The sequence below is a fragment of the Rhinolophus sinicus genome, linkage group LG01, assembly GCF_036562045.2.
Source record: "Rhinolophus sinicus isolate RSC01 linkage group LG01, ASM3656204v1, whole genome shotgun sequence".
In the NCBI taxonomy this organism is placed as follows: Eukaryota; Metazoa; Chordata; class Mammalia; order Chiroptera; family Rhinolophidae; genus Rhinolophus; species Rhinolophus sinicus.
In genome coordinates this window covers 162928758-162942729 of record NC_133751.1, presented here as the reverse complement: position 1 = coordinate 162942729, position 13972 = coordinate 162928758, and the positions used below count along the sequence as shown (strand labels likewise).

The 13972-nt window shown below is 35.4% G+C and overlaps 1 protein-coding gene across 2 annotated transcripts in view; it reads left to right on the top strand.

Annotated features, from left to right (window-relative positions):
* SESTD1 (SEC14 and spectrin domain containing 1) overlaps window positions 1-13972 on the top strand; it is a 98829-nt gene extending 84857 nt beyond the window's left edge. For both annotated transcript variants that reach the window (XM_074338707.1, XM_074338702.1), the window contains 2 exons: window positions 3609-3730; window positions 6038-13972. In XM_074338707.1, coding sequence (XP_074194808.1) covers window positions 3609-3730; window positions 6038-6167 — 252 coding nt within the window. In that variant the 3' untranslated portion in view covers window positions 6168-13972. The remainder of the gene's footprint in view (window positions 1-3608; window positions 3731-6037) is intronic.

The window sequence follows — 13972 nt, the reverse complement described above, 5'->3', positions numbered from 1 at the left end:
ACATTTCCATTCTAAAGAGGAGCTTTATTATGTAGTTAACTTTGTTTTGATCTCTTACCATGAAAGTTTGTGTGTAGATATGTTCTATACCATTTAAGATACAAGAAACCTAAGTTGTAAATGTGATTGCCTAATCTGTAGAATAGATGAGATGTTGCCAGGGTCCTCAGGAATTAAGCAGTTTCTGTCTGTATTAAGCAGTACATCTGTTGGGAAATATTCATACCATGTTTCTCAGAAAATAAGACTGGGTCTCATACCGTATTTCCCCGAAAAGAAGACCAGGTCTTATATTAATTTTTGCTCCAAAAGACGTGTTAGGGCGTATTTTCAGGGGATATCTTATTTTTTCATGTACAACAAGCTACATTTATTCAAATATAGTCATGTCATCTTCCTCTGGAACATCGTCATAACGTACCGTGTTTCCCCGAAAATAAGACCTAGCCAGACAATCAGCTCTAATGCGTCTTTTGGAGCAAAAATTAATATAAGACCCCGTCTTATTTTACTATACTATAAGGCCAGGTCTTATATAATATAAGACCGGGTCTTGTATTAATTGTTGCTCCAAAAGACACATTAGAGCTGATTATCTGGTTAGGTCTTATTTTCAGGGAAACGGTACTAAATGCGTCTGTCTGGCTGACATCTTAACTGGGGCTTGTTTTCGGGGTAGGTCTTATTTTCGGGGAAATACGGTAGTTAACTCTTTCTGAGCTTGTCACTGAACTCTATAGGTCAGTGTTTTAGTTTCAAATGGACCTAATGACAATGAATGAAGCAAGCAGCATGGCTTAACTTGTTCACCCACTGATATTTTAATGAAAAATATTTATTAAAGTATAATACTAACATAGTACACAGATCATAAACCTTCTGCTTAATTTTCACAAAGCAAACTCACCTGTGTAATCAGGGCACTATTCAAACACAGAGTGTTACCAGCACCCCAGGAGCTCCCCCTGTCCCTTTCACAGTCACATTACTTCAGCTCTCTCTCCCGTCCAAGGTTGACCGCTGGCCCTATTTCTAACACCACTGAAAATTTTTTAAAGGTATCTGCAAGGATATTTTAAAATCTAAACATCTTTAAGAGATCATATAAGAGTTTTGTTGCAAATGGCAATATTTCATTTTTTCTTATGGCAGAGTAGTATTCCATTGTGTATATGTACCACAACTTCTTTATCCAGTCATCTATTAAAAGACACTTTGGTTGTTTCCATGTCTTGGCCACTGTAAATAATGCTGCAATGAACATAGGAGTACATATATCTTTACAGATAAATGTTTTCATACTGTTTTGATAGATACCCAGGAGAGGGATCGCTGGGTCATATGGTGGTTCTATTCTTAATTTTTTGAGGAACCTCCGTACTGTTTTCCATAGCGGCTAAACCAGTCTGCATTCCCACCAATAGTGTATGAGGGTTCCTTTTTCTCCACAGCCTCTCTAATACTTGTTATTATTTGTCTTGTTGCTAATAGCCATTTTAACAAGTGTGAGGTCGTATTTCATTGTGGTTTTGATTTGTATTTCTCTAATAACCAGTGAAGTTGAACATTTTTTCATGTATCTGTTGGCCGTTTGTATGTCTTCTTGGGAGAAGTTTCTGTGCATGTCCTCTGCCATTTTTTAATTGGATTGTTTGTCTTTTCGTTGTTGAGTTGTATGAGTTCCTTATATATTTTGGATATTAACCCCTAATCGGAGATGTTGTTTGCAAATACCTTCTTCCATTCGGTTGGTTGCCTCTTTGTTTTGTTGATGGTTTCTTTTGCTGTGCAGAAGCTTTTTAGTATGTTATAGTCCCATTCATTTATTTTAGCTTTTACTTCCTTTTTTAGCCTTTGAGGTCAAATTCATAAAATCCTCTTTGAAACCAAGGTCCATAAATTTAGTACCTTTGTTTTCTTCTATGCAGTTTATTGTTTCAGGTCTTATGTTTAGGTCTTTGATTCATTTGAGTTAATTTTGGTACATGGTGACAGATAGCAGTCTAGTTTCATTCTTTTTGTGTCTGGCTTTCCAATTTTCCCAGCATCATTTATTGAAGAGACTTTCTTTTCTCCATTGTATAGTTTTGACTCCTTTGTCAAAAATTGTCTGTCGATATTTATCTGGGTTTATTTCTGGGTTTTCAGTTCTATTCCATTGGTCTGTGTGTCTATTTTTCTGCCAGTACCATACTGTTTTGATAATTGTTGCTCTGTAGTACAAGCTGAAGTCATGGAGTGTGATTTGCGACAACATGGATGGATCTTGAGATCATTATGCTAAGCAAAATAAGTCAGACAGAAAAAGTCGAGAACCATATGACTTCACTCATGTGAGATCTAAAACTGAAAGCAACAGAGGAACAAAACAAAGAAACAAAAACTCATAGACACAGACAACAGTTTAGTGGTTACCAGAGGGCAAGGGGGGATGGAGGTGGTAGAAGACTGTTAAAGCAGTAAAATATATGGTGATGGAGGAGAACTGACTCTGGGTGGTGAGCACACAATGTGATATATAGATGATGTATTACAGAATTGTATACTGAAACCCATGTAATTTTACTAACCATTGTCACCCCAGTAAATTTAATTTAAAAAAAAAAAGATCATATAAAATTGAATATGGTTGGTTGTTTTTAATGGAAAATTAACATTTCTATTTTTCTACCACATGGCCTTTATCATACTTATAATAAACTTGATTTAAGGTTATTTTGTTGTGCAAACCTATGTAAAGCCTTCTATTATCAGATATTTTCCCCTTGACTGTGTTCTATTTTATACCAGTAAACATAAATATAACAACTATAAATAAATTATATCATATGATTTGCAAATAGTTAAATTGAATATGGAATTTTAGAATATAAAGATGTTCTTTACGAGTAATACTGAAATAAACATAATTGGATTAAGGAAAAGACAATGCAGAAAAAGTTGCAAAAATAAACACTTTGTTTTCTTTTTCTTCCCCAAATTTTGCAGTTTTTTCTTGTAGTTAAATGTAAATGGTAATAGTTGAGGGGGGGAAAATTATCAAGGGCTGTAGAACTTCCTGTATTTGAATTATAACCTTATCAGCTTAATCAGTTAAGTCAGTTGATCAGTTTTTAAAATAGCTATAAACTGTGTAGCTAGGTCATCACATCAATTATGTGTTTGTACTTTGAGTATATGTTGTGTTATATTTGTGTGTTTTTCATTTTTGAAATCTATGAGCTCCTAGACGTCAAAATCTGTATCTCGTTCACATCATAACCTGCTAAATAAACATATAGTAAGTGTTCAATAAATAGTTACTTAATAAGTAAAAGAATACTTCTTAAGCATAGTTTGAGCTTACTTTCCAAAGAGTTGTCTAGTATTATTTTGTTACTGAAATCACTATAGACCTTTTCATACTCAAATTATATATCATTGGTAGGGATTATATATATCATTTTGTTTGAATTTCTTGAGTCAGTTTTGCCAATAAGCAATCATGTACAGTGGTGTACATGAAGATAGTAAGAATAAAATAAAAACGCCTTCAATCTGCTAAGTTTGCATGAGCTTGATTCCCTTTCTATGTCTCTTGATTGACGTTGCCCTTTTGTTTGTTGCAGATTTTGCAAGAGTGTCCGGAAGAGCCTGAAGCTATTAATGATGAGGAGCAATTTGACGAAATTGAAGCAGTTGGGAAATCACTTTTGGATAGATTAACTGTTCCTGTAGTTTATCCTGATGGGTATGGTGCATGTTTTCCTAATTTAGTCTTTTTATCAGCAAGGTCTTAAAGTGAAATCATCAAAAGAGGAAAATCTTTTTTTAAAAAAAGCCAGGTCAATTATCTTTGGTCCACATTTTCAGTTCCTACAGTAAATTGGTTTAAAATGAAAAGAAATGCAGACTTGGTTCTTAGCAACAGTAGCAGTTGATACTTGCTTGCTACATCAAATGTGTTGCTTCTTGACTCCTCGTAGAAGAAAGATCACTGACTAGGTTGATATCCTAGATTCTAGCCTTGGCTATGATGAGAAGGAAGGAGGGTGACTTAGGGCATCATTCAGGGAAGGCAAGGGGACTGATATTCAGGGGGCTCAGTGTGTGTCAGGCACCAGGTTACACAGTTCACCTTCATTACCTTTTTCCAAATAGTGCCAGGCCAGTCAGATCGTTTCTGATTTACAGATGCAGAAACTGAGGCTCAGAAAGATTAAGTAAGGTGCTCAGGATTTCACAGCTTCTATGTGGAATTAGGATACAGTCCCAGGTCTGTCTGGCTCCAAACCCATTTTTCATTATGCTATGTGGAGTCCTAATTCTTTCATTTGTAAAATGATGGGTTCTGATTCCCATGTTTCTTTCTATTTCAAATAGTCAAAGATATAATAAAAATATGAAATGATCTCATGCAAATAAATGGGCCAGTAAATGAATCAGAAGGAGCTTTTTCCCTGAGGATCTCTAGATCTCAGTGAAAATAATTTACAGGTAATCCAGAGGATATTGAATTCAAACAATAGAGAACCCAAATTATTGAATACATCTCTCTTTCACTTTAATATAGTATAATGATTAGGATTGTGGACTCTAACCAGATATTTTGGGTTTAAAACCTCAGCTCCACCACTTAACTAGCTGTGATACCTTAGGCAAGCCACTTAACCTTTCCTGTGCCTCAGTTTCCTCATCTGAAAATAAGGATATATTCATACCTCCTCAGATTATCGGGCAGGGGAATTATATGAGCTAAATGTATATAAACTACTTAAAACAAATCTGACACGTAGTAAGTGCAACTACTACTGTGTCATGAACATCAAATGATTATTTGGAATTGACATTGAGAAGATACAATTTTATTCCTCCCTTCATAGAATATTATTCATAGTCTAGTATGTAATCTCTAGTCATACCTAAACTAGAACAATCAGAAGTAGACTTAAGTCATGTTATACATCTGCAATGTATCAAAGAGAATAAATCTCAAAATTTATGAACAGCTAGTAACAATCGTAGAGGGGTGCTTCTGATCATTCCATTCCAGAACACCCCTCACCCCTATTTCTGTGTTTCATAGCCAGTTGTCAGTCTCCCATTCTGCTCAGGTTAGCTTAGTAACAGCTGTCCCTGATATTTTTCTTGAGCTTCTCCTCCTGTGTCCCACAAATAGTCTGTGTGTCATCTCCTCGTTTTTTTAAGATAAAAGAGTAAGTTAGTGCTGTATATTCAAATTTCATAACTACGACCTTTAGTATTTAGCATTATTTTATTCCATTTTATATGATAATGTGTTTATGACATGTAAAGTTTGTTTGTCAGTAAAATTATTCAGATTTATCTTTTGTAACATTCTCCTGGGGGAAAAAAAATGGATGTTCTTTCTGGATTCAGCTTTTGGTTTTTCCACTGTATGATCTTCGTTAAGTCATTTCATTTTCTAGAACTTAGTTTTCTGATCTAAAAAATGAAGAGCTTACCAGATAATCTTCAGAAACTCTTCTACGTGTAAAAGATTCTTTGACTTTAAAGATACTGAATACAGTATCTTTGCAGGTAGGATAAAGTTAAATGGTTTTATCTATTGAAGGTATTCCAAATGATATCCTGACATTAAATGGATATTTTACTTTCCAGAGACATTAAACAATTGGTGTACATAGCCCTTTGCCCTGAAGTACACATACGAATTTTATATTTGTATGGACCCAAAACTGAAAAATAGAATATCTCCAGTGTCTCATTGTTTCCATTTATTGTTGCATAGCTTGATTATGTTGTTGGTTTATTAGATTATCATAAGTACACATGATATGACATTTATACTACTAATATATTTTTCTCAACAAATTTTAATATATTTTATGCCATTTAAAAAAAGAGTTTTCTCCTACTGAATTACTATTCAAAGATACACGGTATGGTCTGCAAATGAACTAATGCCAGTTCACTGAGATAATTTTTATGATAATTTTTCCTTCCTTTGCACTCTCTGTGGTCAGTGTATTTGTATTAATCTGACTGGGGTTTTTCTGTTTGTTTTGATTTTTAGAACTGAACAGTATTTTGGGAGTCCAAGTGACATGGCTTCTACTGCAGAACACATCAGAGACAGGATGAAATTAGTTAGTCTCAAAAGGCAGCACCTGAGACATCCCGAAATGATGACCACAGAGAGCTAATAGCTACCAGCTCCCCACAGATCTGCGTTCATAGTAACCCCGCATGTCGTCGGCATTCTACAACATTAGCTACTATGCATTAAGATACATTTCACAGCCAAGATAAACCTCATTTCTTTTCATTACACATTTTTCTCCACGTGTTAACACCTTGCAACTACCAAGGCATAATTATTTAACATGCTTTGAGACCATAAACTCCAAGTATCTTAAAGGAACAGTAAACATTGCACTGAAACCTTGCTTTAAAGCTTTACCTGACCTGTCAGTTTATAGATGAACAACTGATAATAAGCTTTGAATGGTGCTAATAAGAGTTTAGGAATTCTCTCTATAAAAAAATGGTTGCCCTTCCTCCCCAGGTGATGTAGTAAATTTAGACTATAGGTAAATGGTTATTAGCAAACAGTGATATCCTCAGAATTTTACTTTGTAATTTTTCTTCAAAATTGATTACTTTTATTGTGTCAGTATGAAGAAAATCTTCAGATTTTTGATATATCATATTCATTGAAATTTTCCTATTTGTATTGATAATGTATTAAAAGTTGTTTGTGCTTAATAAAAGGCTTCTTTTAAACGTCTTATTTAATTTGGTGGTTATATCCTATTTCCACACATGAGTGCCTTATTAAAAAGGGCATTCTTCGGATTATGAGGATGGTTTAATATTTGTTTTTTCAACTTGGTTGTATGTGTTTTAGCCAGGAAATTCATATGTAAGCATGTGTATATAATGAATAAGCATGTTTTATTACGAAAAAAATAATTGTGAAGAGCAATTTAGATCTTTAAGAACTTAGGAATAATGGAATACTATCTCTAATTTTTCTCTTCTTCAACTTGAAAAATATTATCCAAATTATTAACTACCCTAAATATACTTTGTCTTTGGAGGAGGGGAGCTGGGGAAAAATGCATACATAATTAAGTATAATCCTTTATATCAGAGTAATCTTTCTGGAACTAAAGTAGTAATTGTTAATGAAATTTAATTTCTTATGATTGACTAGAAGCAAAATTCTGAAGTAGTCTAATAACAAAAACTGTACAACTCTTTTAGAAATAAAATTTGTAAAATGCTAGTACTTTTAAGTTTATATTGTTTAAATGGTGAAATATGTATAAATTAATTTTTATGTTAATTTTTATTTCAGAAAATGTTTTTGAAAAAGATTAAAAATAATTTTTTAGTCTGTGATCAACAAAATTATGCAGAGAATTGTATGTTTTTTGTCATCTTCAAACATGCTCGTATATCCTCCAATGTAAAACACTCCCTCTGAACCTGCTGATTTCTCTCGCCTTCTTCACTTCCAGACTTCTTGAAGTACCCTATATCTATTTTTCCTGCATCCTCGTTGCTCAGTGCTCAGCACCTTGCAGTCTGGTTTTATACAGCGCTGCAGCGAAACTGTTCTCAGTGGGCTCCCAGTTACTGACTGGAATGATTTTTTTCTCAGTCTGCATCCCTTGTCCTTCTCTGTTTCTGCAACATTTTACACCATTGAGCAACATTTCGTAGACAGTGTCTCCTCCCTTGAAGATGTTGTCATCTGCCATAAGTGTGAGTACAGTCACATCAATCTTAAAATATATCTAAAAAACGGTACTCTCAGATTCTGTCTTCAGAGTGCTTCAGAATCTCATCCGTAGGGTTTCTATTTCATCTCAATGTCCTATGTTACATATCTGGTCCAAAGTTCTAAACCTATACTTTCAAATACCTACTGGACATTTCAACCTAGATGAAGTTGTTTGTCATATTTTTCACCGTTCTCCTCTTGGAGTACTTTTGGCTAAAAGTGCAGCCTTTTTTTCTAGTCAAACATGCCGTAAAATCTGAGGGCAACATTCAAATGCTCCATCTTGTTTTGTGCTGCCACTGCTTTGGAGAACATCCAGGAAGTTCTTTCTATATTTGGCAATCCTCTCCATCTTTTAGGGCTTAACTTCTATGAGTATAAACTGTTGTGATTCTCCATTTCAGTCTTCATGCTGGTGCTAACCACATGCTACTACAGTTTATTTCTATACCTGATATACTACAACCTCTTTTGAGGGAAGATATCCGTGGAACTTCTGTTCCTAAACCTTTGCTCTTGTGTAATAGTGGCTCAGTTCCCCTGTATGTGAATGGTCCTTTGTAGGCATTAATAATAACTCCCCTTACATTGTAGTCTGAGGTGAGTTTTTAATATATTTCCTAAAGTTAGGACTGACTGATGGGTGAATCTATTCATAAGGAAGTCATTTGGTATTTTAGATACTTCGATATTAGCTAATGTAGTAGACATTTAGTTATACTCAGTCTCTCTTCTACTGTCAGAGTAGTTAGAATGTTTTTATTCAGATTTTGCTAGAAAGGGACTGGGTTGTAAGTAATGAGGCTCTTAATTCTACCATCAGCTCACCTAGTTATCAAATGAGTTAGTTTTTATATGCCTTAAGCTATCCTGCCTACGCAAAAGTAGAATAAGGCAATATCTGGAAATGTTATTTGTAACGAGTATTTCAGAGGAAGCGGAATACACTTTTTTTTTTTTTTTTAAGATTTTATTGGGGAAGGGGAACAGGACTTTATTGGGGGAACAATGTGTACTTCAGGCTGTTTTTCCAAGTCAAGTTGTCCTTTCAATCTTAGTTGTGGAGGGTGCCGTTCAGCTTCAAGTTGTTGTCCTTTCAGTCTTAGTTGTGGAGGGCGCAGCTCAGCTCCAGGTCCAGTTGCCGTTTTCTAGTTGCAGGGGGCACAGCCCACCATCCCTTGCAGGAGTTGAACCAGCAACCTTGTGGTTGAGAGGACGCATTCCAACCAATTGAGCCATCTGGGAGCTCAGCAGCAGCTCAGCTCAAGGTGCTGTGTTCAATTTTAGTTGCCGGGGGTGCTCCCCACCATCCCTTGTGGGACTCGAGGAGTTGAACTGGCAACCTTTTGGTTGAGAGGACGCATTCCAACCAATTGAGCCATCTGGGAGCTCAGCAGCAGCTCAGCTCAAGGTGCTGTGTTCAATTTTAGTTGCAGGGGGCACAGCCCACCATCCCTTGCGGGAGTTGAACTGGCAACCTTGTGGTTGAGAGCCCACTGGCCCATGTGGGAATCGAACCGGCAGCCTTTGGAGTTAGGAGCATGGAGCTCCAACTGCCTGAGCCACCGGGCCGGCCCCTGAATACACTTTTAACATAAATATTGTTGCTGTTAATTTGAAAATTTGCTGCTAATATGTATCAGAATATACACATACAATTATAAACGATAGCTCAGCAATGCCCTAACGTGATTTTTTTATAGGGTCATGGTTCATTTAGAGTACATGTAAAGGATGTGACTGCAGTCTTTGAAATCACAAGAAGCTTTTTGTACATAGTAAGTTAACGTTGGCTGACAAATGGAGAAAGAACCATCATTTCTTATTGGTATATGCCACAACTTTCCACATTGCTTTAGCCCATCTCAGGGACTTATTGAAGTGTTAATTGGGCTAGTTTTGTTTTCTGGTTTGAGAGATTTTTTTCCCCTTATTATCATGTATTTGCTCCTATATAATTCAATATATATCTGCAGTTTGGGCATCTATTAACACATGTCTAACCCAGCAGTTAGAAAGCAAAGATGATGACTTCATTTCAGATAACATGGGCTTTATTCTGAGTCCTTATTGTTGGTGACCTTATTCTGCTAGAGTGACTCATTGGTGATGACGATGAAACTTCAGTTTGCCAGGTAGAATGTTGATGGCAAGTCCAGACTTCTTTGCTGTGTAGGAGATTGGATATTTCATTTATAGGCATTTAAATTGGCCAGTGCTCACAAATGTTATGTAGTATTAAGGTGTTTGTTTCATTATGCCATCAGGTGACACTAAATGTACTATTTAGTTTGTTATAGTTGGTGGCACACTGCTTAATATGAACATGACAGTTGCTTTTCTTATAGTGCCCGGGAGACCATGGCACTATAGACTCTGATCCAAACTCATTGTAACCAATGGCGTGGCTGTGAGATTGGCTGATCGTATCTCACTGTATACTTTTGGAGGAAGAACACAGAGTTCTCTACTACATTGTACTATTATTATTACTGTACTTTTCCCATCCTCACAGGACTATAATGAAATAAAAATTCCTAAAAACTAAACATATATGGTTGCTAAAGTTCTCCACATCTTGAGCCTATTAAAAATGGTATAGGAAACTAACGTCAGTAAATATCATCAATGACAAGATTTGCATGACGGGTATATTTGCTTAAACCCCTTAAGGAAAATTTCTCTAGGATTAAAAAGATGGGCTGGGACATAGCTGACCAGTTAACCTAATTAGCAAACTTACCAGTGTTAACTTTCAGTTCCCAAAACAGAAAACTTCAGTTGGAGTGGAAAATACTCTTCTAGTATGTAGGGCAACCAATACCTTGATGAGGGAAAATGAAATACAGATTCAACATCCGACATCATTTGACTTCAGTATATGCTACTGGAAATTCTATCTAAGAAGCATAAATAATGACCAAAATAGTAGAGGAAAGCTCATAAAAGCTAAAATAATAAGTAGTGAATATAACGGAAAGAGTTTGGATTTTGAATACGTTACTTCAAAATCTGGCTTTGCCATTTACTGACCTTGGGGGAAAATCACTAAACTTCTCTAAAATAGATCATACCAAATAATGTCAAGAATGAAATACAATCGTGGTTTAAAATGTACTGAAAACTAAAATATCCAAAATGAAAGGTATTATTACTATAATTATCTTTTCAGAATAGAAAACGGAACATTCCTTAATCTTGCTCTTGTCTCAGATGACAAGCATGGGGTTGTGAGGGAAATAGCACATTGTTTATGCTCACATCCCTAAGCTCTGTTTCCCCTACATACATAGGGTCGAGTTGATGAGGTCATCAATAAATAAGACTTTTAAATGGTACCAGTTAACTTTTTTTATGGCAGGATGATAGACCAGCAAAATAGAAGACAAGTGAGGAGTATCATCTACTCTGAGGTGGGCAGAACATGACACAATTCCATTTATATGTAAGTAATTAAGAAAGTAAGTAAAAGGAAATCATACTCAGAGTGGATCTTAGCACCAACCTGTAGAAACAACAAGAGCACAAATCTGTTAAGATACAAAGTATCCCAATGATGAGGTTAAAGACACAATGACTTGAGAGGACCCTTAGTGCTGTTATGGTTAGAGAAGAGCAATCTTGGTAAACTTGGGCAGTGATAATAACAGAAGACTGGTCTTATGATAGAAATTGATAGAACTAAGGATGTGCTGTGAGATAGCATAAATAAAGGGATGTGTAAGACTGAAAAAGGCTCATAAATAGGATGTTGTGCAACCTGACTGATGTTTTAAAGCAGACTTTGAAACTTGGCAACCCTACTCCATGTGCTTCAAGAAAAAGCAGAGCCCGTACTGGAACAAGAAAGAGACAAAGCAAAACCAGAACTAAATATTTTGAGAGCAGTGAGTAAATTTTTAAATAATCAAAATTAGTATTGTTAGAGAACTCAGGGTGCAATGTGTATATAATACCTATATAATGAGAACAGGAATTCTTAGCAGATAATTAAAAATAGTTACTAACTGCTAGGTAAGAGCAGTGTTACTAACAGATTTTTAGGCATGTGAAAAACTATTTTTGACAGGTCTATTGAAGTCTGAAGCCATTCCTAGTGAATTTCAAAGAGTCACCTTAGAAGTATTTACACGTGAAATACCATCTGTTTAGGGTGTCCCCAAATGTGTCCCTCATCGAGACGTAATATTCAGATGTCCTTTCTGTCAACGTCAGGGCCTGTTCTCTGTGATCAAGGCTCATGTTTTGGGTCTGTACATCTTTTTTTATTGATAGTTTCCCTGGTTCTTTCTTAGTTTAGAAATCAGAGTAAAAATTTCTATGCTTGTTTTTCTCTTAAGGTTTCTTCATCTTAGCTCTTATGTTAGTCTACACAGCCAACAGATTTGCTCAAAATATATGATCAATATATGTATTGCATTTTTTTAAAGGTGTGATTGTTGAGCCAGCGTAGATTTGAGAAATGATTGCTCTTCTCACACTCAGGAATGCCCTTTCACAAGCTTTTAAGTTTGTAAAATGACACTGTTTGGAAGAATTTGATGATTATGTTGCCATGGGATCAATAATGAAATTCTCAGCAGCATTATTTGGTAAGTGTTGCACCCTGGAATTTTTCCCCAACAGTTCATTATAAAAATTTTCAAACATATGAGAGTTAGAATTTTACAGTGTACTCACCACCCAGATGCTAGTTAGCATTTAACTATGTTTGCATTATCACATAGCTAGCTATCCATCAAGTCATCAAATCAGATTATTTTTGATACATTTTAAATTGCAGACATTTGTACTCTTCATACTAAATACTTAAACGTATCATTATAGAGTTCAATATTCGCGTATACTTTTAATATAAAATTATACAGTGAACTACAAAAATCTTAAGTGTGCATCCATTGAGTTTTGACAAATGCATACAGTGCTATCAAAATGTAAAGGTTGTTACAAAACTGCCACATGGCCCTTCTTGTCCCCACCTCACCCCCAAAGGCAACCACTGTCCTTTTTTTTAATATTATAAATCAGATTTGTCTGTTCTAGATCTGTGTAAATAGAGTCACACAGCATGTACTCTTTCTAGAAGTACCATATTTTGGAGGTTTATCCATGTTGGGTATATTAGCAGTTCATTCCTTTTTAATGATGAGTAGTATTCCATTGTATGACTAGAGTGCAGTTTATCCGTTTTCCTATTTATGACTACCTGGGCTGTTTTCCAGTATTGGCAATTATAAATAAAGCTGCTGACTATTGTTAATGTAAGCTTACGTGAACATAGGCTTTCATTTCTGTTGAGTGAATACCTAGGATTAGAATATTTGTGTCATAGAGTAGTTTTAAAAGAAACTGCCATACCATTTCCTTTGTATGGTGTCTTAGATTTTTCACTCTATTTTGGATGTGTAGAAAGGTGTAAGCTATTTTTATGATCCATATTTGAAATATTAGACGTGGATTTGGTATAGAAATGACATTGTTCACAGTTGGCAGTTGGTGTTATTTAAGGGAAGCAAATACCTGTCTGCCCAAAACAACTTTCCAAGGGTTTCCTGTACTTGAAATTTGAGCATTAGTTTCACTCTTTGAAAGATTAAAGCACTTGCCCAAGTATGATACATTAACTAGATGAAACAGCACTGATTTTTTTATGTTACTAACTTTTGCCACCCATTTTCAGTAGGTAAAGTAAGACTGATAATTTCACAGAAAATACTCTGTAATGGGGGCAGAAAGGTAGTCAAACACAGAAAGGTAGTAAAACATTAGTCAGGTACAACAATGTGAGAGACAACCATCTGAATGGGGAATTGCCCCAAATAGTGGTCAAGAAACCAGAAAACTGGGTGGGAAGAATTCTACCTCACAGTTGTGCATAGGGGATAGCTATGTTTCTGCAGGACGTTGTAGCATTTACAAATAATATTTTCAGTGTTGTCTTTTCATTCAGTACCACCCAGCTGTAGTTATTTCACACCCTAGTGACTTTTATCCACTGTGTTTTACTCTTCCCGCCTGTTTTATTACATACAGCACTTACCTGTTTAAGCTTGTAAAATTATAATCATTTATGTTTCCAGTGCTCATGTTCAAACATACTTATGTATGGTTTATCCAATCTTTCCTATTCAACTTTTAAGGGCTGGGATATTTGGCTTCTACTGTAAATCCTTATAATGTTCTATACATTGTAAATGCAATAAAAATGTTAAAAACTAA